We start from the raw sequence: 27,889 nt of genomic DNA, 5'->3' as shown, positions 1-27,889 counted from the left end.
AGCGATTTTCCTGCCGCATGGCGGTAAGCTTTTGAATATTACGGATGTGAAATGCAGTCTGAAGTAGATGAAAACCTCGAGATTAAATTGTGACGGGCACGACAAAAACCTTTAGCCTCCTTTGGCTCAAAAAGCGGGAAAACTTTGCCTTTGCCTATGTCGAACTCTGACTGGTTAGCTTCAATTTCGCGGCTCGACTAGGTGGCGGCTTATTGAAGAGCGGTAGATTCGGCTTGGTGCATGAATTTCGCGGAGGTGCTAGTTCGCCCGTTTGCATCATATTAGTAGTTCCTCCGTACCGGCCCTTCGGCCATCTGGGAATCGTCTTTTGACATTTGGCTCATCTTACCGTAAACATGGAAAGCCTCCATAAAGAGCCGTTTGCAGAGTTGAAAAAAGTGGCCGCTCGACTGGACGTCGAAATCGCCAACGCCGCCAACTGTTTGAGCGGTCCGGTAAAGGCATTGCCTACCAATGCCTTCATGACTTTTGAACAGGCGAAGACTTTTGAGGTAAGTCGTGACGATTTAAGGCCTGTGAAACGTCGATTTCAAATTTGCTGTCTTTTCACCCTTGAAAAGCGCTGGTTCCGCACTTGACAGTATGACGTTCGTCTACTGCTTACTCGCAGAAACTTGTTAGCTTCTATCATTTTCTTCAGTAATGGTGTTCGTCTCTAGCGCTTTTCTGTTTCTTTCATCGAGGCAGCTGCCGCAGTTAAGCGATACCTCAAAGACTTTTGCCTTCAGTTCTTGAGACGTTCTCCTAACTTTCGCTATTCGAAAATGTGAATCATGGTAACGTAGAGGAATATGAAAAGGCAACATTTATGCAAGGAATATGCAGAAGCATACAAAAAGTGAAGGCTTTTGGTGGGGGCGACAGGCTGTTTTCTCACGGAATGTATATAGCAGTGCTTCAAATCCTGGTGCTACTTGTGGTAAAAAATCGTCGGCAAAGCCATGGCTCATGGACCCTATTAACTTGAAGGCGCGTCCTTCGTTGGGACACACATGTAGACTTTAATGGCTCCCAGCGTGGGGTCATCAAGCGGCCAGGGGGCACGTGATGATGTTGTCTGCAGTAATGTTTCCATCCTTTTACCATCAAGTTTGTTCTTTTCAGATTTTCACTTCCCGTACAGTTATAAAGCTGTGTCAGTGCCTGAATACACCATAATTGGGGGTTGGACTTCTTGTTGGCGACCCCTTTCTAGGCGGTGGTTCGTTTGATTCTTAAAGGGTCAGCTTGGCATTTGTTTTTGTTTCAAATGTATTTTCATGTGGCCTCTGCACTGAATGTTCTACTGCTGCTTAGAAACTCAATTCTCTCTCCTTTTTTTCAGGCGCAGTTTAAACTCCTTGAGCGTCGACTTGAAGCTGTCGTGAAGGAGAAACTGGCATCGATTCAAGAGATGACGGATTGCTTAGAAAATGCAGATTGTGACAACAAGGACCTTTTGCCGAAGCTTCTACCTCTTGGGCTTAAAGTTCCTGATGACGTTTTGCCTAGTGAGTTCTTGCCTCAGTTGCTGGCAATAACTGGTGAGAGATGTGATCAAGTCCTGCCCGCCGCTACGGCTGATCCTTTCTTTTTTGTATATGTTCAGCCAAATCCGAGCTTTCTTCACATAGGTAAAAGAAACAGATTTTCAACGTATCTATGAATAAAATTCATACTTATGACTAAACATTTCCTGCAATTAAGTCGACTGCGCGCTTAGGTGCTTGGTCATGCCCACTGCGCTTTTGAAGGACGAAACGATTGATTGCGACGATATTCTTGTCAACATGAATTTAGAATATTGGCGGTACTCCTCCTCAGCATTTCTGTGCTTTGAAAAGGAAAGGAGTGGGAAAGTTAGTTGGTAGATACTGTCGTCTGCTAGCCTCAGTATGCTTAGAAATTGGTGCTTTTTGGCTTTAACAGATATCATCTTTCTTTTTTACCAGCAGATGCTTATCGGTGTTGATCGGGTAAAACTGGAAAGTACATAGCCCACATACATGCCATGTACTTTATCGGTGTTGATCGGGTAAAACTGGAAAGTACATAGCCCACATACATGCCATGTACTTTCCATCATCCAGCAGTATGAGTAGCCAAGGGATGTTCCCCGAGAAAAAGTCATGACACTGTTGACGAAAGGTGTTTTAAGGTTTCCTGTAATATGTCAAAGCTCGACATGCATACAGCATGTTGTGAGAACTCTTGCGCTGTAAGTTCACTCTTGCATCATATATGCAATAGCTGTTTTTTTCTTTAGATTAGGCTTTCTCATATCTTATCAGGATTCTTTCCCTCACATGCTGTAGTCTGTGCAACTTGACCATGCCTTAATAAATTATCTTTGCAGTCCTGCAGCACATGCCAAGCGGCCAGGATTCAGCAGACGAGACACCTTCACCCACATCCTGTGGGTTGCCATGCTTACCGTATCCTTGCTCTGCTTCTCGCTCTGCTTTTTTTTCTTTTCCACCTTTTTGTATCAATGTACCTTCCATTTTTAGCTCTCCTTAGTTTTTCATTTGCTCATTTCTATTCATCTGCCAGAGTGGCTGCTTATCTTTGAAGGTGAAATGCAAAAATGCCCGTGTGCTGTGCAGTGCCAGTGCACTTCAAAGAAACCCCAGGGGATCAGAATTTATGCAGCGCCCCCCACTGTGGTGTGCCTCATAGCCCATCCCATATGCGAGTTTCAGATATCCAACCCCTCGTGCCACCACTTATTTCTTTTCTGCCTGTTGCAGCAGCCAAGGCATTAGCAGTCAATATCAAGTTGGCTATAGGGCATAAGCACAAAATTGCAGGTTCAAGATTTTGTGGCAGTGACCACATATGAGCAGAGGCAGAATGCCACAACACTCATGCCTTGAAACATCGGGGCTTGTTAAGATATTCATACATCAGGTATTTAAAGCTGATTTTATGGCTGAGTGGTTAGGGCTGTCTGCTACTGAACCGGAGTTCCCGTGTTTGAACCCAGCCATGGCAGCCGTGTTTTGATGGAGGCGAAACGCAAAAGGTGCCTGTGTGCTTTGGGATGTCAGTGCACGTTAAAGATGCCTAGGTGGTGGAAATTATTCCGTAGTCTTGCACTACAGCACCTCTTTCTTCCTTTCTTCTTTCACTCCCTCCCTTATCCCTCCCCTGGCACAGTGCTGTCTGTCCCAAGGAGATGTGAGACAGTTACTGCACCATTTCCTTTCCTTAAAAAACCAATTTTCAATTTCCCTTTCAGTTCAGCATCCCTCTGAGTCAGTGGTATTGCTTTGGGGTGGGAGTGGGACTTGACTTATCTTTAGGGTGAAAGCAGGGCTGGCTTCTCACTTCCTTGGCAGCATTTCTGCTGGAGCAAAACATTACAAGTTGTCGGCAGCACGAAATTCTGAAAAGCACTTTAAGATCTGAGCTGATCTGGAGTCTTCCTTTGTAATGTCTGTTAAAGCAGAGTCATATTTGACAGGGCACAAAACTCCAGCTTTGTTTACGATTGCCTGCATGCTGTTAATGGCGCTGATGGGCAGAGCATGTATTCGGGCACTCATAGGTGTGTGCACCAAGGGGGGGGGGGCAAGGGGGCATTTGCTCGCTCCTAACAGACATGGGGAAGGGACTATACATCATAGCACTAAACAACCAAGTTTTCTTTGTTTAGTGCTATGATGTATATATAATTGAATCCAACAGCCCAGCTTTCCGTTATGGGGAAGGGGGTGCAAATTTTATACCATATTGTTCCCTGCTATCCAGACGCCATGAAAGGGCGCTACCATGAACTTTTGCCCCCCACTCTTTTATGGAGAGACCTGTGCACGCTAACGAGGGTACCACTAGCACTGCACTGGTTTTGTCAAGCCATATTCTTCAAGCCAGACCTCTCCTGTGTTCATTAAAGTCTCCCTCTGCATACAGCTCTGTTGCATATTTCCGCTCGATCCTGATTAATAAGTTGTCGCGCTGCTTGCCAGGTGGTGCTGCCAGCACTCGTATTACTTGAAACAAAATTAATTTATACTGGAGCAGCGATAAGCAAGACATACTTTTCATCAAAACATTGTCCACTTTATTATACTTAAGCAAATATTTTGGCTGCTTATTATTTGTCTTTCATTGTTTTCTGAGTGTGAGGGTGGCAATGACAGCTCCTTGATCCAAACAAAATATCTCGATTGCCCTCGGCGAGCAGGCTTGGTGTCGAGCAAGACTGGGCTCAGTTGCGATTGAAATTTGCTGTTTCGAAATGCCAGATCTGCATTCAATTCAATCCTAGTAAACTTGGTCAGAATGGAAAGTGCACATTGTCACTAAGAACACGATGTGACAGCAGTGTAAGGCATCCTGCTGCTAAGTGCAAAATTACAGAATCAAATCTTGACGATTTCAGCTTCTTTTCAGCGGGTGAAATACAATAAAACCGAGGTACTGTGCAATGTCAGTGACCAACAAAGGGCTCCAGGTGGTCAGATTTCTTAAGCCCTCCACTGTGGTGTCTCCCATCATAGCCTATAGGAGGTATTCACGTGACACCACGGGTGCCATTTTAATGTTCAAAGCACAGCTTCAGGGGTGCAGGCCGGAAGAGGAAGGATAACCTGATTAGACATGCGCTGTAGCCTTTTGCCATGCTACATGGGCACCAAAATGGCGGCCACTGTTGCTTGAGTGCATACCTCCTATAGCCCTGCTGGCTTCTGCTTGCCTCTGCTTGCTTCAGGACACCAAAGGTGCCATTTGGAAACACTGCATGTGTGTAATTTGAGATGACCACTATGCCTATACTTTGCAGGAAATTGCATAATAGGGGCCTAGGAGTGGTTTCGCCATAAGGGCAGTACCACATAAATTTTGCAGTCTCTTCTACGCTAAGGCTGTGACATACCAGGTTAGAAAAAAGTGTATTTGCATGTAATGCATAAGAAAGAAGCAGCATAAGTCCAAAGTTTACCCTTGGTGAGGCTGGTGAAGAGGAAAACAAGAAGTTGTTATTTTTTTTTTTCTCTACTAACAGTGATGCTTGGTGGGTCTTCCCTTCGTATTTCTGGGAGCAGGGCACACGCTGGGAATTGGCTTGTCCACTTCATTTCTTCATTTGCAAGATGTGAATGAGTTATTTTGTGCGTGCATGCGAACATGTGTGCGGATGAGAAGCTTTGGGCAGCCTTTTTTCTTTGCCTGGACGACTTCCTCCTTGACCTGTTTTTGTAGGCAACCCACTGTGACAAAACTAGAGCCAGTGTTCAGCAGCGTAGCAACAGGATCATTTTGTCCGTAAGTTGGCTTCTTTTGTTGTTGTTGAAGTGGTTGTCCAGCCCCTTTTAGAGTTGCAGGGCACTGTGCAATGGCGTAGCTAAATGGCTGTCACTTCACACTTTGGGAATTTTGAACCATGTAGCATTTGCTTGCTCACCTTCTGATCTGTGCAGTTGTCCTAGATTTCTGCTAGTTCTGTCATGAAGTTGTAGTAGTGTGAAGATCAGCTGTAGCTTGTAATTCTCATTAGTACTCTCTACCGAGAATCCCATTGTCTTCTGACTTTGGGACCCTCATTTGTACATTATTGTATGTGTTCGTATAGCCTTTGTAGTCACTAAAGCCTTGCTTGATTTGATTTGTTTTATAGTAGACATAAGCACGCAGAGGGCTTCATATGTTCAGAATCTTCTAGTATGCCATGATATTTTTTCTCAGAAACCTAGTGGGTATTCTTATCCTTATTTTGTTACATAAAAAGAAAGCCTTTAATGGACCATGAAATTATATTTGCTGAGGTTAGGAAAAGTGCACAAGTAATTGGTATTTCATCACTCGTCACCGCACCGCAAAAAATGTTTAAGCTAGCTTCAGTAACACTGCAGATATCGGCAATTAAAAATGGTGTTCCTCCTCCTCACCCCTCTCAACTCATACACGCAGACGAGCCAGAGAAAACAAAAAAGATGTCAAGGGCGCTTCGATGACGAGCAGGCTCGTCGCGGCATCTCGCGGCAGCCGCGGAATCTACGGGGCGCATGAATTTCAATTCCGAAATTTTATGGGTATATATTTCTCATAAACTTTGTCCTTTACATAGTAAAGCACAAAACCAATGCAAGTAAAAGGCTCTGTTCCTTCAGGACCATTAATGCATAATTAGGAAAACATATGACTAATTAGGAAAACGTATGACTATTCATTAGCCTTTAAAATTTAACCGCAGAAAATTTTGCCGTTTATTGTGACAGTTAGCATCATGATGAAAATTATCATGCGAATACGAAACTTACGAGGACATCAATAGCTAATTTGACTGACCTTGCTCATTGAAAGCCTCAACGCACACGGCATTTCCCAACAAACACTCTCGGATATTGGGTAGTTCAACTTGTCGCATCACTTGTGGCTTTCGTTTGTCATTTTCTTTCCTTTTCTAGCTACCTGCATTTTCTTCTTTTTTGAACCAGACCAATACCCTTCTTTATTTTCTTTGCAGAATGATTGTTGCCACTTTGCAGGCATTTAAAATACACATTTTCGTATTGATTTCTGTATTCTTCCTCTATTGCTATATCCATGTGGTGCTGTCACGACCACCGCATGGCCCAAATACTTATCACGATTTCTGCGATCATAGTTTTATTCTTACAGGACAGTCTGTCTCTCTATGCGCAAAGGTTACTATCTGTGATTGTGCAACATGTTTATTTTGCTTGTTTGACATATTATATAGAACAACTTTAACTTAGGCATGTAGATTTATTAGGGAATATATGTATGTTTAAATATCTTCTTGCCATGTTTTGAGTATACATGCAGTGAACTTTGTTTCCCACTGGCGCTTTTTTGCGCTTTCTCAAGATGTATCTTCGCATTTGTGATATTCCATTGTATCTTTGAATTCGTAATGTATATTTTGCGGAACTCCTGCTTTTTATATGTGCTCTCTGTTGCGACTATAATTACTTACAATATTCGACCAGTGACAGCTGCGCCCGCGCAATACATTGGAACGAAGGACAGCGTCACGATTTTTTCGTGGCCATTGCATATGCACAAAATTGTAAACAAGGTTCTTGAACGACAAAGATTCGTTAAAATATTTGTCCTGAACTTGACTATTCATATCAGGGACATGGTCTACTTTGCCGGTTTCCAACTGATATAGTTCTAAAATTCATGACACATTTTCCTTAATTACTAAATAGACAAAAAAAAATGGAAGCATTGATATCAGTTATTTCTGCCACAGTTTTTTGAACACATGAAGATGCTCTTTTATGAAAAATGCATATTTTACTTGTCTAGACAGTGCGTAGCATTCAAGACATACTTTGTTTGCAGCATCTAATAAGCAATAGCATTCGCAATGGCAATGCAATTATGATTAATGTATTTGATCCCTCTACAAAGTCTACAAGGAGGAGCCCGCGGTGCAACATGAGCCCCCCTCGAACAAAATCTCTGGCTATGCCACTGGTCGATATATTGATTTTTGTCATTTCAGCTCTTGAAGCAGGCTGGCTTAATTGTAGTGAATTAAAATGACGTATCAGCGATTTCATTCTTTTTTTTTTGCAGTGGCCAAGAATGTTGGAATAGGGCCTACCATGTTGCTCAGTAATTAGTAATTTAGCTATAATTAGTGTTGCCTGGGTGCTGCAGTGTATTCTGTTCATATTGCACTACTTACTGCCAGCAGATCAGAAAACAAGTAGCTTTTGTAGCTTATTTCTTTTCCTGCAGAGTAATGAAAATTTGTATGTTTGGGGTTTGGTGTGTTGCATGTTTCTCAACTCCATCTTGAGCTGTCACTGAATGTCTTACAAGCCTTTTATTTTGTGCTGTTATAGTTTCCGCATTAGCATTGTGATTTTCAACCACTGCCCATTCAGCTACCCAGCACCACGTTTTAGGTGATGGAGTGATATTTTACACACTATAAAAAGGAAGTTTTTCTTTTTAATAGTATGCTGCATATTACGTAAGTATCACGTTTCAGTTTTAAGCAAGCATGACACAAATTGGGGAGGGGGGGTGCAAATTAACATTAATATGGAGCTAGAAAAACTGAGCCATTATCAAGTTGCCAGAAGCCATGCAGGTTGGAGTCTGAAGTGTCCTCTTGATGCAGCCCATGCAAAGTGCTGGCAATGAACGTGCTTGAAAGCTTCTATCACCACGTTGGTGGAGACCCACATACAACTTGTGCCATCGTGTCTTGGCAGTATTCGATCACAGCATGAGGAATTTTTGTACATTATGAAGAAAAGGACCCAGTTGCTGTTGAAGCTTATTCTAGGTCTCCTTGAAGTAATTCATATATGTATCAGCAGGTACCAGAAAGGGCATCTACAAATCAAATAAATGAGTGTGACATGTACGTTCTATAGTAGCATGCATTCTGTAAATAGCAAAGGTAGCACAAGTAAAACTTTGTTCATCTGACTTTAAATGTGAGGCTACTTTGAAAACGCAGTATCTTTGAAAATTAATTTTTAAAATTTGGTTTTATCAAAATACTTATTAATTTCTGAATGAACTGCAGCCAAAATTGTTTCTTATTGACACCGTTCAAAAGGTACAGCCAAAGTTGTAGCCCCCTTTGTATCTCGCGGAACTGAAAGAAAGTTTTAAATCAAAATACTAATTACCTAAATTATCTGGTTATTTTTTCTTTTTCATTTCACAATTTCGACTAATAATAATTGTTTCTTACCACCTATGTCTACTTTGGCTTGATTTTAGTGACTAAAACTCACAAAAGCGATGTGAGGTGTTTGGAATGCATTAAATGGTTGTCAGCCTACCAGCACTGAAGTTTGGTTTGTATGACACCATGTGTCATTTCAACGAAAGCAACAGGGAGGTGCTAAACATTTTGAAGCACAGTGGTATCAAACCTGGTCTGCACACACTTAAAGCTTTCGTGACAGGTGACCAGTAGTGTATCTGGAAATCTGCTTGTCAATCTACTGATGTCACAAAAAGTGCACACAAAAGAAGTTAGCTGTCACACTAGCAAAAGCAATAACAAGCTTGTGAAAGGAGGTCCTGAGCTGTAGATATTGTGTATTTTAAACCTCTTGGACATTGTTTTATGGCATTTGTAGCTATTCACAACCTTCTTAGCAGTTTTTCTCAACTCTTTTCTGCCATTCCTTCATACACGAGAAATCCTAACTTTATTCCCATTCAAGATTTTCTGTTTAAACTTTGTACACTTATTTCTTGTACGTCTAGCTGTGTAATAAACCACAATAAGTAAAAATCTTATTTTTTTTTGTTATTGCTGCATTTTTTCTCAAAAAGATGCCCATATGAAAAATCATAGTTTTTAGTCATTCCTCATTTCGCCATATAAGATGACGGTATAATAAATATTTTGGTTCATTGCACAGCTAATGTCTTTATGTGTATAACTGAAAAAGCAATTTGCCTTGGCATGAGGTGTATACTTAGTCCATTTAAAAAAAATAAAAATATGAAGATTTTGTCTCTGCTTTAACACTTTGATCAGAATAAAAGAATATGGCTTTTACGATTTACCACTAATTTGTTGTTTATGTCTGCTATTAAACATTTTTTTCCTGCCAAGTGGCCATGCCAGTCTCTGCTTGTAATGTTTTCTTACCTTCCTGTGCTATATCCAGCAGTAGGACAAGTCAGACGTCTTCACACCTCCGCCAGCGATCACTACAACTTCGGAACTCCAAACCTGCAAGCCGATCTCCTGCCCGTAAGTCACTGTTTTCACCTGTTTGGAACAAGGAGGCTCCTCAAATACACGGTCAGTGTCAAGCTTGGCCTTATGTATCGTTGTAGTCCCATATGCACTCTCTGCTTGGCAAGGTGCACCTGAGAGACCATCGTTTTTGCCCAAACGATCTCGGAGTTCTGCTGCTTCAAATAGAATGACGGCACCTTCATTAAACTGCTTTGCGGCTGTGTTGGGGGCAAAATTATTGATGAGGGCAAAATTCAAAGCACCCGTGTGTTGTCGCTGTTTATTAATGAGCCACAATTGGTTGAAGTTAATCAAGAGTCTGGCACTGCAACTACTGTTCCTCCCTCTATCCTTTCACCTCCTTCATCTCTCCCCTCACAGTATGAGTTGGGTGCCCATGGTGAATTAGGACATTTATTGCACTTTTCCCTTCCTCATGACTACTCCACCGAACTACCACCTTCTCATGATTTCGTCTTCTGTCTACCACCTTCTCATGATTTAGTTTTCTGTCTTTTTCCACGCTGGCAGATGCTTTCACTGATGCCCACACCCTTGTCTAAAACGCTCAAACGGCGTGCTCTTTTGTGCATTTAGACATTGACTACTCCAACCTGACTACCACCTTTTTATGATTTCGTTTTCTGTCTACCACCTTGTCATGATTTCGTCTTCTGTCTCATTGTGGTGTGTTTGTTTTCCACGCTGGCAGATGCTTTCACTGATGCCCACACACTTGTCTAAAATGCTCGAACGGCGTGCTCTTTTGTGCATTTAGACATTGACTACTCCACCTGACTACCACCTTCTCATGATTTCGTTTTCTGTCTACCACCTTGTCATGATTTCGTCTTCTGTCTCATTGTGGTGTGTTTGTTTTCCACGCTGGCAGATGCTTTCACTGATGCCCACACACTTGTCTAAAACGCTTGAACGGCATGCTCTTTTTTGTGCATTTAGACATTTGTCATTGCCTGCAGAGTTCCGTATAATTGAGGCATGAGAAGCAAACGACTCTGTATGCGAATGTGCATGCTTAATAAAATGGTGCTTCAAAACCTGAGTTGCTCATAAATGACGCCAATGTACTCCTTAGTGCACTGTTCGAGCGACCTAGATCTAATGCATGAATTTATGAGGTGATTTAGTGAGTCAGGTACATTTAGCAGAATCCTGTAAGTTGAAGTAGGTTTTAGTCAAGGGAGTAATTACTCATAGCATTTACATGAGGGCAGTCATTTGGCTACCAATGAAACCTGTTCAGTTCTTTCAGGAGATTTGCAGTTGAAGTAAAGTTCTTGCACTCTGGACGTATATCTTAAATAAGGACAGAGCTTCCGAGAAAGCTTTATAGCTTTCCTTTGTAGCTGTATGGCTGTACTCGGGCAGGTGCCAATAGGTAATCACTGTCCTAATTATCATCTTGATTATCATTTGAAACTGCAGCAAGAAGCAGTAGTGCAAATGTCAAGCAAGCCACGTCTTTTAACTTTCTTCACAATTACAAATAATACATAAAAGAGAAATATAGGACAGATCTGCTGTAATGGGTCTGCACTGACACAGCCTTCATTGTCTGAATCTTGTCTGCTCAAATATTTTGCTCCGAAATCCGTGGCTTGCTGGATCCACCTTTCTTGCTTAACATCTGCTAATAGAAATGGCTTGATTTTAAAAGTCTGCACTCAACTTCCGAGCAGAGTCTTCAGCTGAAAACATGCGGACAATTTTCACAACAGTCTAAATGCAAATGTAAAGAGGGGCCTTGACTCACCATCCCAGTTTGAATGACTGGATAGAAAAGCAGCCCCTAGATTTGCTTCATTTTGTAGTGCAAGAATTTTGGTCTGCTTAAATGTTGAGAAATTGTAGGATGCACCGATTGTAAAGGGCACCAACTATATTCATGAGTTTTTCTGCAAAAGGCAAAATGGAAGGTCTGGAATGCATTTTTTTTTTTAGTTTATACTGGAAGCACAAGAACCTAACCACATGTATGTGTATGAGACTATATATGTGTGCGTGCATGCATACTCTGACACCTATTTTTTTTTACATGCCTTGAAGGTGTGACTGTAGACCCTGGGTGATGCTCCGCACGTGTGGCAGACTTTGCTCCGCACGTGTGGCAGACTTTCTTTTTTCGCCTTTTTCTTGCATTCAAGCACCCCGTACTCTTTTCATGTTCCTCGCACACACTGTTGGGCTTGTATATTATTGAGGACAAATGAAACATGAACTGGACAATTCAAATGCAAGTTGCAGAATGAGACTTGAGTGTAGGAAAAGGAAGTATGCTTGCATGATTCCTCCGAAGTACGGGTCATACTCGTAGTTCCGGTAGACTACGTACATGGTCTCTTGCAAAGTAACTGCGTTTCGAAAGTTTGGTGACTGTTTTTTGCAAATGATAATCAGACCTGTTTGCATTTTTATTCTTTGTTTCCCACTCTCCCACTCCATTGTCCCACTCTTATTTTATACATGCTTGAGAGGACATGCATAGTAAATGGCCGCAGCCGTGCAGCATGTCTTGTCATGCTTGTTTGTGGCACTTCCATGTTCGCTGTCATGGAATCCCGTGCCTGCAGGTACTTGTTCTCTCAGAGACTTGGTTTTATTGTACGACTAATGGACCAAATGTGAACATGACAGTTGCATCCTCTTCATTTTTGCAAAGGGGGCATTCGTTAAAACTGGGACTGTTATGAGTGGGCTGGAGTGCATGTATTTCATTGAATACTGAGGACATTTTCATTTTGTATGAGCAAAGTGGAGAAAACACATGCGGGCGCTTAGTTTTGTGCAACAACACTGCAAAAACGAAGAACAGAGTCCAAAACTGTGCGAGTAACTGCCTGTGTACTGAGAACAACAGTAATTTAATACAAAAGTTAATGAACGTGCACAGCTCATTTCGCAAGCAAGGGCTGGATGTTTTTTGGAGTTCTGCCACATTTCCTGGCTGCTCATTCAAGTCTGTGATGACTCTCCTCAATGTTTCCTACACCGTCCCATTTTCTTTGCAGGCCCCCACTCCCAGGGAAAATCGAAGTTGGACAGGTACCTTGAAGAAATCGGAAATGACGACTCACTGTTGTTCTTGAGGCGTAAGCCACTGCCAGAAGAGGATTTCGGAGCAGCAGCAAACACTGCATCAGCCTCCTACACATCTGTCAAGGTACGAGACAAATTTGAATGCAGTTTCAATCAGGTTTGAAAGTTCACTGTAGCTAACATGTCTTTTGCAATGCATGTTTACTACCTCAGTTCTGTGCTGAAACTGTTGCTGTGTGAGCTGAATGGTAACCCTGCACTGTCGGGAATATTGAGCAGGAGCAAGAATTCTGCTCCTCAACATGACGTGGTAGTGTTCTGCTTAGGTCAGAGCCACTCGCATGCTGATGACATCTGGTGGCCAGATAAGTGCTCCCATGCACTTAGCAATGTACAGCATAAAAACCTTGTATTTCGATCCTTTACGCAGTTGTGCCTCTCTTTCCATTTCGTGCAACTTTATGCCGCTATCTTGCTGTGCTCATGCTGATGAACTAGCCCAGTCATGCACTCTGCTAATGTATATTCTTGCTTTGTTGTGCTGGTAACTGTTGCATTGCTTTGAAAGACACTTATAAAACCTATCCCTAGGTTCTCCCCTCAGTTAAGAAGATGTGAAATTTTATAGTACAAGGCATGGCACATTCCCTAAAGACTGATGGCACTCCTTGCAGCATGAATTTCTTGGCATGGTGGCAACACATGATGAGGTATCTCAATTAATTTTGGACAAGGTATCATATGCCACAACAAACTGTGGTACAGTAGAATCTGTGATGCAATCCTCATTGGGCCACAAAAAAAATAATGATATCACTCAAAAACTTGTACCATCATATATTGACAAGATTTGTATGCTGAAGCATGGGAAATTTATTTATGGCTTATGGGATTTATTAATGGATGTGCAGCCACCGCTCCCTGCATGTGTTGTGTACTATACGACTGGCGGTTGCAGTGTCACCGATTAGCAGGCCATGGTGCGTACATGCGTGGTCATGGCTGCCACATTCATACCTGTGGGTGTGCGGGAGAATTTTCAAAACACCTGAAATTTTGCATATTGTCCACAATGCATTTCGGTCACGTATTTTTGTGAATGCGTATCAGCTATGTTTGTATCACTAGGGTTCTTCTGTATACTAAAGAGGCTCTGAAAGGGGCTCTAATAAAGTTGTGGCATGCCTGTGATGTTAAAGGATGCCGCTTCACAAATATCCTCGAGCAAGAATTTTTTTTTCATGCGCTTTGTAGAAGCTCAGTTATCTGTAGGTGCAAAAATTTGAATTTCAGCATCTTCGTGCCTTTAACTCTCCTCTTGTCAGTTTTTGCACACTGAAAGGTCTGCACTTCTCAGCCAGCCCCACCGACGGGGGTGGAGCTTCCTGACCCGCCGGAGCTAAGTCTCTTATTGGCCACGGCCATGGTAGCTGCCTGAGGTCTCAAAGAATCTAACCAGTATAACCAGAGCCATCTCTCAACTGGTATACGCAGGAGCGGTGAGATGAAAGTGGTTGCGAGCATGAAAAAGACACTGGAAAAGGCTCGCCAACTTTCACGAGTGATTGTGGGTTCTCTGCTGGGTATAGAAGTGTATTATTCGGCTCAGGTATTCATGACAACACAATGCAGTGGTTGAGTGAGTTGATGTGCTCTTCTCGGAAGGTGTTTCAGAGCCCCTTTAACGTCAGCAGTGAAATACTGCCCTTGTCTAGCCAGTGTTTTTAGTAAGCTAGCCAGTGCTTTTGGTTGGGAGAAGCATTAATATGAGTTTCTGAAACCAGTAACAATCCTGAACACTCATTTTTATTTCAAGTGTTACTACATATACAAGCAAATTATTCTGGATAGCACTGGTCGCATGGACATTTGTGTGTGTATATGCATTGTCTTTTTTTTATGGTTAAAGCATTTTCTGCTTGTGTGGCTGCACGCTAACTTACAGGAGCCGTCCGAAGTTTTCGAGTTTCGAGGGCTGATGCAAGCATTGACTGATGAAACCTACACTTGTGGAGTTGAGGTCTGTTTCATCCCAGTACCTTGGAGTTTGTATTTGCTGTCAGTTTTACTGCTGCATTTGGTGTCTTCAGCTTTACGGGTCATTTATTATGGAATTTTAAGCCCTGATATTGTGGTTTATGCTTTTGTTCAACAGGAGACACATAAAACTTCCTTATTTCATGTGTAATTCAGAATGTCTTGTCTGCTGTAGTGATTTTCAAAGCAGTGGAAAATTATTAGTTTAAGTAATATGTGTAGTATTTAAACCACATGAATTTATTCTTTGAAATGAAAATGGATACTAGTAGGTCTAGTGGGTCTTAAGCTATTAACAAATTAGGTCGTGGATGCCTCCCCGCTGTAAGATACACTTCATACTTACAGCATGATGGTCTACGAAGAAGCTTATTTGTGCACTTTTTCATATTAATTTATGCTGGATAGCTTGCGAGATATTCATGTTGTAGTAGCTCCTATATGGGCATTTCTGAGAGCATTTGAGTGCATACTGCGTGGCAATAGGCCTGTGTGAATTCAGATTCTTTGGTGCCATCTGTCTTCATTTAAACGCTAAGAAGCTTGAAATATTAAAAATTTGTTGAAGTGTTAGTCAAACAGAGTTACCTTTTGCATAACAAACTGCTGCCTCTTGCTTCTGTTGCTTTCCTTCTTGCAGATACATTTATAACTAACTCAGTACATATAGTGTGTATGAAAGTTCATGTGATGAGGGCTCACAGAAAAAGATAAATTTCTGCATTGCCTCAGTAACCGGTTAGTTGTTATTCATTTCAATGGGCAGAGCATGTATGTCCACTGAAGTTTTGCAGCCTTTTCATCAAATTAGTTTGCCTGATCACACAGAAATAGATTTTTTGTTTTCCATAAACCCTCATCCCAAAAACTTTTATTCATGACTGCCCATGACTTGGCCTTGTTTATTCACAAAATTCAGCCATTGTTTATTCAGCGGAATTAGTTCTACACATTACGAGATTTTGCAGTGCTTTTTATGGACCATCATTTGTGCTTCCTGAATACCTGGTGGCTTGTTGCGTTGGAAGCAAGTGGTTGTGGTAGAGAACCATTCTGTAAAAAAGCAGAAGTTTTAAATTGGAAAAAGAAAGCTTGATGTGAGAAACTCAACCTTGAAATATGCTGGTCCAAGCAGTAGTATATTTAGAAATTCTGGTTAGTCAACTGAGAGTGTCGAAAACCAACAACAGCACAATTAAAGTTTCATGAATCAATTCCCAATGTGAGTGCCTGTGCAAGTGTAGTGCACATTGGTTGAGTCGATTCTCGTGAAATAAAAAACTTACTCATCTTCTATTTAGAGAGCTGCAGTAAGCTTTTCTGTCTTAATACTTCATTCCTCTTGTTGCAGTAGGAAACTGAATAAAAATAAAAGGGGAAACAACCCCACCAACAGGGACTTGACTTCCAATATCTATCTGATCCTAAATGACCTGAGCCCGAAGCCCAGAGTATTCATAAAAGGAACATTTGCATTTGTTTGTAGCAAAGAAAAAAGAATGAAATGGATAATGGCAAGATATGTGCACTTTGCTGTTATGTTGCCTTACTGCAAAAGTGGCTGGGTGAATCGACCTGTATATTGCCCTCAGGCTCCTAAAATAGAGACTGTTATGTTGCCTTACTGCAAAAGTGGCTGGGTGAATCGACCTGTATATTGCCCTCAGGCTCCTAAAATAGAGTATTTTGTGTAATTATAAACTGTCACGCAAGTTACTGTTCTTTTCTTTTTCAGCCTCTTCCGAAAACACCCGAGCCCAAAAAGAGTGCTTTTGAAGAGGTGATTACTCGAGCTTCCCTTTTTTGTGCCATTTACTGGTTTAAAACTTGTTTTTTTTTTCATACACTAAAGAACTAGTCAGTGGTAGCATTTTTTAACACTGTACATTGAAGCATTGTTCCACTACAAGTACTATTGCCAAAACTTAATTGAAATCATGATGAATTTGACCTGTGCTGAACCTGTGTCTTTGCCTCATGATTAGGAGGAGAACAAGACCACCTGGACAAGGACAGAGCTGAAGGTAAGGCACTGTGGCTGGCCATGGCCTTACCCGAGGACAGTCACCACCTCCTAAATGGATCTCTCAAGCAGCACCAAATAACTTGGCAGAAAATTCTAGATTTTGAAGGAAATGCTCGACAGTAGAATACATTAATGCCATAAATTGGGTCATGTAGAAATTTGTGCAATATAATGGTTATATACGTATGGCTGTCATAATTACGAAAAAGTGTTTCATTCTGTGGGAACATCAGCTGTGATACATGTATTAAGTAATCAGGTCATGGTGGAAACTTATATACAGTAGGCTCTAGTTCAGACGAACTCAGTTAAGACAAATTCTCAGAGAAGGTGAACAACGTTGAGGCCATTTGGTTGGTCTCTCATAGGACTCAATTAAGAATGTTTCGCATGTGCTGCGGTTAAGATGAACTTTGACAACAACCGTGAAGCACAGTGACTCTGCGCAACGGTACTTCGGGGTGTCTGCGGGACTCATTCAAGAAAGAAAAGAATATATCAACTGCTTCTAAGCACAGAAGCTCACTCCTAAAAAATGGCTTCAGCGGACCTTTGGGAAAAGTGCGTGGAAGCCATCTTGCGGGAGTTGTGCTTTCTTGCCGGTGTGGAAAAGGCAAGGCACCACAGCACCTATGCTGGCGCAGAGATCTGACATGGGTCAGATCATAGAATTGCGTGAATTTAAAGTGCCGCGAATTGCCTCCGAAAGGCTAAAAGGTGTATATGAGCAAGTGCACCTGCTCATTGACATGGGGCTTGAAAACCCCGGGGCTGCATTTTCAACTGACACAGTGTGGCAGCACACATTATCATGGTTCAGAGACGGCCAGATAATCAGCGCTGCACACAATGTCTCTGGCGGACACAAAGACATGTGGTGTGCCTGCACATGTAGTTGCTAATAGCTATGCTGTAGAAGGAGCGAGATAGGAGACAGACACAAGGCTACTCTGTTGGGCAGCTTCGGAGCACTCTGAGCCGGATGGAAAGCAAGAATGAAAAAAGTAAACGGCACCCTCTGCAGGAAAGAGAGAAAGAAAACTAGACCTGTACCATTTTCTAGGATAACATGAGCTTGTTATATACTCTGTCTTCAGTTCACATCATGCATAGTACCATAAATGTTCTACTATTTGCAATTGCCCTCTCACTGCAAGGCCATTTTATGTAATATTTTCATGTAACATTTTTGGACACATCTAACATGCTTACATTTTTTTTTAGGGCACCTCTGTTAAGACCTTCGTTAATTTTCTGGTTCCTTCAAGTTCGTTTTAAAGTCTACTATACTCTAATCTAAATTTTCCAGAAAATATATCTACGGGGTTTGTGCAGTAGCTGCGGTAGTCCATCCAAGGTCTGTGTAAACAGTCCTTAGGACTGTTCAACTAGTTCTTGATTCTAAATAGTTGTGCTTCCTTTACAGTTGCCTTAGTCAAATGAAGCACTAATGTTTGCTCAGTCTGTGAGAAAAGTAACAGACTTAGTGAAGACTGCTTTTCCAAGGATACCCTGGCCATGTCCTCTACACTTTCTGCAATCTCTGAGAGGGATGCAGTGCATTATGTTTTTATGTTGCTTTTCAAATAGTTTTTTCTAGCTTGTATTAGGTGTGTTTGCTATACATATAAAGTGTTTTGTTACTTTTGTAGTGGGGTAGATGTCCAGCTCAGTGATTTGAGCCTGCATGTCGCTCCAGAGGGTGCTTTAAACTGTAAGCTATCAAAAAAATTATCAATGAAATTTCTGTCCACCGCGGTCGCTCAGTGGTTACGGCGCTCGGCTGCTGACCCGAAAGATGCGGGTTCGATCCCAGCCGCGGCAGTCGAATTTCAACGGAGGCGGAATTCTAGAGGCCTATCATGATGCAGCTGGTGTACGTCGTGGTAAGGCGTGGGGAATGCCGCCGAAGGGGAGCAGGGGAACGCGCCGACAAAAGGGAGAGACTCTCAGGACGGCGGCGCGCGCGAGTTTCGGGAGCCTCGGCCTAAGCGAGGAGGAATGGTCTGTTTTTGGAAGTCGGTCGGTCTGAAACACGAGACGACGACAGGACGGCTCGGGTGGGCCAGCGCCGGAGGTGAACGGGCATCCGGGCACCCTAGGCCAGAGCGGCTAACAGTGACGCATGTGTTGTAAATGGTTTCTCTCCCCTCGTTGTGGCATTTTTCTAGTTAGGCACGCCAGCTTGCTCGTTGGGCCAGTGCCGGAGGCGAGCGGGCATCCGGTCACCCTAGGCCAGAGGGGATAACAGTGACGCATGTGTTGGAAATGGTTTCTCTCCCCTCGTTGTGGCATTTTTCTAGTTAGGCACGCCAGCTTGCTCGTTGGGCCAGTGCCGGAGGCGAGCGGGCATCCGGGCACCCTAGGCCAGAGCGGCTAACAGTGACGCATGTGTCGTAAATGATTTCTCTCCCCGTGTTGTGGCATTTTTCTAGTTAGCCACGGCAGCTTGCAGCAAGGCGTGTGTTCGATATTTTGTGCTTTTCTTTTGTGTTGCAAGGCGTGTGTTTTATATTGCGTGCTTTTCTTTTGTGTTGTGATATGTTGCGTCCGAAAGGTGAAGGGAAAGTCACCTTTTGGCTGAGGTTGTAGTTTTGGCGGGAGTACAAGGAGATGGGTGCGCGCTAAGGAGAGCGCGGGAGGTTGGTGGGTGGCAGCCGGACAGGTCGGTCGTGTGTGGCCGGTGGTGGTCCTGGTGTCGCGGAGTTGGAGACACATCTGGATCCAACAACATCGACAAAAGAGAGAGGGAAAAATATCGTGACTAGGCCCGTGTACTGTGCGATGCCAGTGCACTTTAAAGAACCTCAGGTGGTCGAAATTTCCGGAGCCCTTCACTACGGCATCTCTCATAGCCTGAGTCTGTTTGGGACATTAAAACCCCCATAAACCAAACCAATGAAATTTCACCTTTTCAGTGGAAGAAGAGGGGTCCATTGGCCTCAACAGCACAGTAATATTTTATTCCCCATGCAGTAACCTTATTAACTGTTTAACTAATGGCTACTAGTTAATCAAATTGCCTCATAACCATTTACCTCACTCAATTATAGGTAATAACCTTGCTGATATGTCATCAATTTCTAATTATTCTAAACATGTATTAATCGATTAATGTTGGTTAGCCACGGCTAATTTCAGTTAACTGCAACAGGTACACTTGTACCTCTGAACTTTCCCACCAGATCGTGTTGTGTTGCATTCTGGCATGTAAATGAGTTAGAAGTGCCTTTGAGTCTGGAAGCACAAGGAGCCATATAACCAGTGAATCTCAGCCTAAGCTACTTACCAAGTTCATTGTTTCGCATCAGTGTGTCTGTGAGCATTCACAGCCACAGTGAAGTTGCTTGCTTGGCTTCAAGCCACAAACTCTTAGAGGCACAGCCAGCACGAGTGGCTGCTTGCATTGCTGTTCTCATGCATATGACCCTCTCAACCTGTACCCTGCTCCTTTTAGCAAAGTCACCTGCTGCAGTCGCAGTGGCTTTGGCACTCAGCTGCCGAGCACAAGGTCTTAGGATCAAATTCTGGCTGCGGCGGCCACGTTTCGGTGGTAGCAAAATGCGAAAATGTCCATGTTCTATGTGATGTCGATGCATGTTAAAGAACCGTATATAGCCGAAATTCATACGGAGCCCTCCACTGCGGTGTCACTTGTAGCCCACATGCAGCTTCAGGATATTAAACTGGACATCAATCAAGTTAATGCATACTGACTGCGTTTCAAGCAGGTACCAAAAATGAAGTTTGGAAGCAAACAAGAAGCCACGAGCACGTTCAAGGTTGACCCATTGCTACGGTGGTCGAATAAGTGAAGCATAGGCCCTGCAAACTAATATTGCTTGTGACCTTTGTAATTTTTTGTCTGCCCTGTAGTGAGTGTTTTGACATAGTACTGGCGGAATTCAATTTTTGTGTGCACCAGCACTGATGATGCATGTGCCTATTAGCACAGTGGATTAAAACAAAGCTGCACACTTACATGGGTATGAGGCATAAAAACAGCGCTAGAAAGGTACAGTTGGAAGCGACTGCATGCAGGACTGTAAGGAGTCAATCTGAATGCTTCTCTCACAGCCCAGAGATTAGTGCACCTAACTTCGACCCAGAATGGCCATGTTTGGTTCCTGGTGTTCGCGCATGTAGATGGGATTTGTTGTCAAGCATAACCATTACATGTTTTGTCCTTGCGCATTAACAGCTAGGGTTTGGCTGAAAATGCTAATGCATTCTGTGTGTTTGTAAAATATTTCCTCTTGCAGGCACCAGAGTTCGACAGCAGAGTAATTTAAAGTTAGCATCTTCCTTTACACGCCATAATTTGCATGCAGCCTGCTTCGTATTGCAAAGCTGTTTGTGACAGGGAGTGTATGCGATAAAACGAACATTTGATTTTGTTTTTCAGTACATGGCATTCCAGCATGGCATTCCAGCACTCCCAAAGGTACAGCTTTGTCGCCGTGTAAAACAGTACAGTTTTTGCCCGAAGAGGCGCTGAAAAATTTTTGCTGGTCCTTTATTTTCCTTTCACTGCACTTGCACACTTCGCGGCTTATTTTGTGGCGTGGCCTTTATGAGATCATCGAAAACAGAACGCCATCAGCTATTTTCCCTGACACAAGGAGAGAAGGGCAAAAATGATTTGCTATCAGGCTCCATCTTTTCCATGATTTCTGATAGGCAAGTTGAAACATGATTCAACTGAATAAAAAGAGATTCAAGTTGAGGAGCAGTGACAAAATCAAATTGTACTTTTGATTTCGTCGCATCTGTTACTTGCTTAGTAGAAGTTCTTTGAAGATGTCACTGCTTATTATAAGGTGGCTTGCCGATTTAGTGTTTTAAAAATAATATTGTGACCAGGTCCTACATGACAAGACCTTCTCGTGAATGCTGCAGTCTGTTATAGCAGAAAAAATGGTTAAGAGCTGTAGTTTAAACAATTATGGTTAGTTGTAGCTTTGGTTACAAGTTAGTTTTAAAGTGTTGTACATTTGTTATAATTCGGGGTGTGTGAATATTCTAATTGTCCAAATAGTAAATTGAATATTCTTCTATTGATTTGCTGAATGAACCAAATAGTGCAGGATTAAAACTATTCAAAACAACGAACTTGTTTTGAAGTTTTCGAGTAGTTTTCGAATAATTGGCTTGAAATTTGAATGGGGCAGATTGTAGTTGTTTTCGGCGATTGATTAAAAACCAGGGCATACTCCAACGCCCTGCGACATGGCGGGCGACATGGGTCTGCTAGTTTTAGCCAATTCTGCGTTCGTGCTCGATATTGGAGGCCATTGCTCGAAACTGTCGTCCCTCTCATCTTCTCATTGGCGGTAGTTTTTTCGTTGTTGTCGTATGTACCAAAAGGCAATTTTCTGATGCGCATGACATGACGGTCACAGAGTTAATATACTGACTTCGTGTTGCATGTCTCCTAGCGGAGATCGGTGTTACGTTCTTCGATAGGTACAGTTTTAGTTTCACGACTTATAGCGCCGCCGCTAGCGCTTCGCTGTTTCGCATAGTTATTTGTTTTGTACGAATATTCGAGCAAGTGTAGCAAATGATCACTCAAATATTCAATTTGTATTCGGTTCGGTTTTCAACTGCACTATTTGTATTTGATTTAGTTTCGAAAAAGTACTATTCATGCAGCCCTAGTACTAATCCCATTAATTTGCCTGCAAATTTAGGTTGATTTACACACTCCAGTGACTTGTAGTTAGCTGTAGTTACCAAACAAGTGTAAATGCTTTCCTGTGAATTCCATTTGGCATAAAAATGGTAGTCTTTCTCACATGAAGGGCTTTTACTGAGACAGTAATCTACAGTAGTGAATGCAAGCAGGAAAATCTTGCCTAGATGTCATTCTACACATGGTGGTCGGCTCTGCTATCAGAGAAAAGATGGAAGTGTGTGGCCTGAAGTTCCGGTCTCGCCCACCTCCAATAGCAGCTGTAAAGCATGAACTGCTGTGCTGTTCTGTGCAGTGCTAGTAAACATAGTCACTTCTGATGTCACAAACATATTCCTGTTAGGACTTGTGTGCAGTGTTGTAGGCGTTACCGAAAAAAAGTAACTAAATACGTTACTCGTTATGCAACTAAAAAAGGAACGCGTTACTGCCCTATGTTACCTACAAAAAAAGGTAACGCGTTATCGTTACCGTTACCGCAAAAAGGTACCGCACATTACTTTGCCATTACTTCGTGGCCAATAATTTTAATTAGTCTTCGCCTTAAGAACTTACCATAACAATTTCATAAAGCTCACATTTTGCATAAAATTTTCAGCCCAAGCAACATTTTACGCGAAATCCTGATTTAACGGGAATACTCTGCACAAATGTGCAGGAGCTTAGCAATGTTATAGTGGCTTAAAGTTGCCTGTAGAGTTACATGTGATGGCTTCTAACTGCGTGGCACATGGTGAAGCCATTAAGCGAAATATGACATTTCATCATCAATTCTAACTTCACAAAGAAAATATCGCTGAACTCTCAACAAATTTAAGGTAATTCTGATAAATGTGATGTTCCAAAATGATCCGCATGCTTCCACTCTTTAGACAGTTGTACGTTTGAGTTGTTTGGGAAGGGGAGGTAGTTGAAGGCAAGTGTGTGAATGCATGTTCGTGTACGTGTTTTATGGCTATTCTCTCTTTTTTTTGTTGGGTGCGTTGTCATGGGCAGGTGTTTTCTGGCATGCATGCGAGCCGCAACAAGGGTCGTCGAGAGCACCTGTACATTTTGTTTATTTACAACAAGAGTTTAGGTGCTCTGCGCTTTGTTTTTCTAAAAAAAAAATGTGGAGTGGGTCCCAATTTTAACAAAAAAGTAACTAGTAACGCGACACCTCCCGTTACCGAAAAATGTTAACGTAAGTATGTTACCCGTTACAGTTTGGAAATGGTAACGAGTACGTTACTAAGTTACCGAAAAAAGGAACGCGTTACTTATAACGCGTTACTGCCAACACTGCTTGTGTGTCTGCCCTTTCCTTTGGATGAGTTGTTGAAAAGATGTATCACTAATCTGCAGACCACTGGATTGACTTCACCACTGAAAAGTTTTCGGCACAACTGTGTGGGCATGGGTAGATATTAACAAACTATGAGCTTGCGCTGTATCAATGATTCTGTTTAGCTCTGTGGAAACTAAGTATGCGCAGCAGCACCTGCTTCCACTAGTCAGTGGAGTTGTGCTGCTTTTGGGCTGCCTTAACTAATGCTCACTTCAGCCTATAAACAATCGCTGATGTCAAAGATTTCGGAGTGACATCTGCGAAATATCGTGCAACATCCGCTATCCATACCCGTATTGGTGGCTCACTGAAAATGCTGTTTTACTGCCGAGCACAAGTGCACAAGTCTGATTTTCTGCGATGGCAGCCACATCGAGATGTAGGCACAATGCAAATATTCTTCTGTAGTGACAATTTGGTGCACAACAACAAACCCCAAATGGTCTTAATTTTTCCTCCAGTATAGCTTGTTGGCATGTAAAAATAGTCTAAACCAAGCACTGGTCATGATCAAAAGAAATGTGCATGTAGCTGTGAGTAAGGTCACACAGAATGAGTAGAGTGACAATGCGTAATTGGGTGATGTACTCACCAGTTGAGTCTGCAGAGTGTCAGCATTAATGGCAGTGCACACAGCCATTTGCAGCGAATGCATGTGTGCTAAGGAAGCGCAACCACTTTTCTCTTGCATTCATGGTGGTGTTGCTTTAAGTCACAATTTCCAGCTGCAAGTTGTTCCAAAAAATTTTTGACCTAAGCAAGCAGCTTTCTTTTTGTTTTGCATGGTGGCGGCGCTGATCTGGCACAGAAGTACCATTTGTTAGACAGAAGCAGTGAATTTGTTTGTCTCCTGTTGCTTGCAGACGCCAGAACTCAAGGAGAGCCCGACACCAGTCCTGAAGGTGACACGTTATGCCCCATTTGGTTTTTATTAATAAAACTGTGCGCGCTAATGAAGAGTGATCGCGTCGGACGAATTGTTAGGAGGGTGTATTCAATGCATGTGCAATGAGCAAGAGCTGTCATGCCGTGTCTTTGAGAAGCCTAGTAACCCACAGAACCTGTTCTTTTAACAAAGGCCCAGTCTTTATTGCGCAGCAAGTTGCGGTTTTAATTTTTTACTGCAGCCGCTTGACGCGGCTCGCTGAACAGTCGTGGTGCGCACGCCGGACCAGCGGAAATGTCTCCGGGAACCAATCGCAGGTTTTGTTGGCGGAAAGTCGAATAGAACTGCTGTGAAGTCACTCCTAGCGCGTCGGAAGAATAGTGCAGCCTAGCAAGCCCCTTCCGTGCCACTGTTTCGGCGTTAGCACCAAGGGCAAGGTTTCCTCGTTTCGTTTCACCAGCACGTTGACGGGCCTGCCTACGCTGTGTTGGACGACGCCGCCAATCGCCGTAACGTCCGCGAAGTTGCCGGCGTTCACAGAACCAAACTTGACAATCTTGTCGCCGGTGCTGAGGCCGGCGTCCTGCGCGGGCGAGCCGTTCTCGACGTTCCCCACCACTGCGAAAGGCAGAGGCGACGAGGCCCTGCCGTGCGCACCGCGATTTTGTTGAGAGTCCGCCGTCTCCACGGTATGACCGTTGGCGGTGGTGCCCGCGGCGGCGCCGTTCCGCGAGATCTGCGCGTGGTAGGCGTGCAGACTCCTCTCGATGTCCTTCATGACCGCCTTGTGGTCGTTCAGGAGGCAGTTGATTCGGTGTCGGGCGTGTCGTACCTTGTAGACGTCGATGTCGGAGCGCGGGTAGCCTTCATTGTCAACCAGCGGCTCGTCCATACCGACTGCGTTCGCGTTGAGTATCGCATTCTGAGCGTTGATGGCGGCCTCGATGTCGAGCTTTCGCTTGGTCAGCTGCGCGAGGATTTGCTTCTGGTCTATCATGTCTGCGTCTAGCTTGCCAGTAAACGCTACTTGAACCGAACTAAGGACGCGATATCCGCTGCATCACGCTGCTTGCGCAGTCGCTCGCTAGCTACTCGAAGGCCAATCGGGCGCCATTGCGTGATGTCGGTGGCAATGAAAATTCATGTCGGTAGCAGCACGCTGTACTGAGTGCTTTTTTTTGCTCAGTTTCGGTTTTCTTTCCCGGCAACGGGAAATTGCCCCGGCCCTTTCTTCGTCACGCTCGTGTCGCCTAACCGGCAAAAGAAAGCGCTTTAGCTGGTTTTGCTAATATAACTTCAAAATGTTTGGTTTACTTCTGTTTTGCCTTTCAGGAGAGCAATCTGGGTGTGCCGTGGTGAAAGCAGCTTCAGATAGTTTCAGATGTGTTCGCCGTATTGAATGTCAGTGCTGCTGTAGACGTATTAAAATAAACTTTTTCTGCATTTGTTTTCTGTTTGGCCGCCCCGCTAAACCTCCTACATTGGCACAAGTACCATTCTACCGTCTGTCACTTTCTTCCATGTAGCAAACTAATGTAGCAAACAAAAGGGCATGATTATGCAACAAAAAAGTTGTGGCTAGTAGCAAACTTTAAATCGTGGGTCTGTAATCTGCAGTGCACCTGCAAGGACACTTGGCAAAAGCTCTGATACAGTACCATTTTGAATCAACTTCCAATTTCTACTGAGTTGATAGAAATTTGGAACCAGCATAATTGCCACAGCAGCTGGCAGTATGTGGAGGTACTAAACATGGCTTTTTCATAGCATCATATAACAAGGCGCCAGTGAGCCTAATATTTACTGTTCAGCAAACCTTACGCTGCAAAAGTACTGCCGAAACTTGGGCCATTCGATTCTCCTCAGTCTTGGTCAGTTGTGGATTGACAGGCTAGACAGGTATTTTGGTTTGAAGCTCGGTGCGCAGAGATTTTTAACCATAGGCGCTCTACAGTGGAATTAGCTCGCGATGAGTTTGGAAAAAATAAAACATGCTCCAAGGGAGTAATTGCCAAAATATGTTCTGCGTGAACACCTGCAACTGTGTTAGTTAGTCACAAGGCAAAAGACACCACTTGTACAGGATTGAACAATGGGTATATCTAGACCCAAGTGTGTGCTGCCACCTGCAAAACGTGACACGGCTGATGAATGCGAGTAGTGTTGAAAGTGCCAGTAGCTGCTTGAGCATGAGTGAAAATTGCCTTATAGCCTTGACTGTGAGCCTGGAAAATGGGTAGGGCCTGGTCATTAGAGACTCCAGCCAATAATTCACACTTCAAAACTAATTGAAGAAATTGTTCCAAACACAGTGCATGAAAGTGTACCTTCTTGTTATTAACAGAGTAATTTCTTGCAGCTTCACTCTAAATAATGTGCAACTGCTTATGCATTCCAGTTTCTCATCAGCTAGACACAAATACACATTCTGGTTTCATATAACTCTGCTCTGCCGCAAATTTTCCTTTATGCAGTTGTTTAATGTGAAAAGCTGTAATGAATTGTTAGGAAAGTTACTGAACTGCTGCATACTGAATTAATCTGCGTGTATCCTGCATGCAGTTTACACTAATTGGTAGATTCCTTTTAATAACCTAATGTCTAGTTGTTTTGGGACAACCCTTTAGAACATTAAATAATTCTACAAAACAGCAATACCATTATTTAGTTACATAATACCCACATCAAGGGCACAACATAAATATGCCAATTTTAGGAAAGATAAATATGAAAATGCCTGGTGGTCTCAGCAGGAACTGTTGACATGGATGGCCTTTCTGTCTGCACCGGGCAGACGGAAAAAAACTTAATGAGGCAAGTGAGTTTGGACACTTCTGGGTCCCTTGGATCACTGCCCACTTTATGTTGAAATGTTCATGTCCCTTTTGTTTATGCTGTCGGCAGCCAGAGTGACTGCAGCAAGCTGCGATGTCTGGTCCGGAAACGAGAGCATGACCTCCCAGTCCTCCCAACTTGAGATGGTGGGCTGTCCCTGCATGGAAGGATCAACAGGGCAGCCGAAACGATGTGGCAGCATGTGGTGTGAAGGTTGCCACATAGGGAGCATGCAGGGGAGGTGCCGCAATAGTGGAATAACAGCTGAGGGTACGACAGAGTGTGGGTCTGGAGGAGTCTCCAGTGGATCTGTTGGGAGTGGG

The 27,889-nt window shown here is 43.1% G+C and overlaps 2 protein-coding genes across 3 annotated transcripts; one reads left to right on the top strand and one right to left on the bottom strand.

The window, feature by feature from the left end:
- The first annotated feature begins 76 nt into the window (after positions 1-76).
- LOC144098923 (uncharacterized) lies at positions 77-26,179 on the top strand. 2 transcript variants are annotated; one of them, XM_077631880.1, is made up of 12 exons: positions 77-512; positions 1,346-1,511; positions 2,357-2,435; positions 5,209-5,271; positions 9,630-9,715; positions 12,733-12,884; positions 14,706-14,780; positions 16,533-16,577; positions 16,783-16,821; positions 21,229-21,267; positions 24,709-24,747; positions 26,064-26,179. In XM_077631880.1, exons 1-12 carry the CDS (start codon positions 357-359, stop codon positions 26,088-26,090), a joined length of 966 nt encoding a protein of 321 aa, XP_077488006.1. In that variant the 5' UTR covers positions 77-356; the 3' UTR covers positions 26,091-26,179. The 2 variants fall into 2 exon arrangements, with proteins under 2 accessions (XP_077488006.1, XP_077488007.1); XM_077631881.1 differs by lacking the exon at positions 21,229-21,267.
- On the bottom strand, positions 24,756-25,871 carry LOC144098925 (26S proteasome non-ATPase regulatory subunit 9). The gene has a single exon (XM_077631888.1). It carries the CDS (start codon positions 25,726-25,728, stop codon positions 25,093-25,095), a length of 636 nt encoding a protein of 211 aa, XP_077488014.1. The 5' UTR covers positions 25,729-25,871; the 3' UTR covers positions 24,756-25,092.
- Positions 26,180-27,889: the final 1,710 nt, after the last annotated feature.

The sequence above is a fragment of the Amblyomma americanum genome, chromosome 7, assembly GCF_052857255.1.
Source record: "Amblyomma americanum isolate KBUSLIRL-KWMA chromosome 7, ASM5285725v1, whole genome shotgun sequence".
NCBI classification, from domain to species: Eukaryota; Metazoa; Arthropoda; class Arachnida; order Ixodida; family Ixodidae; genus Amblyomma; species Amblyomma americanum.
Note: the sequence above shows the minus strand (reverse complement) of the source record. Positions and strands in the feature narration are given on the sequence as shown.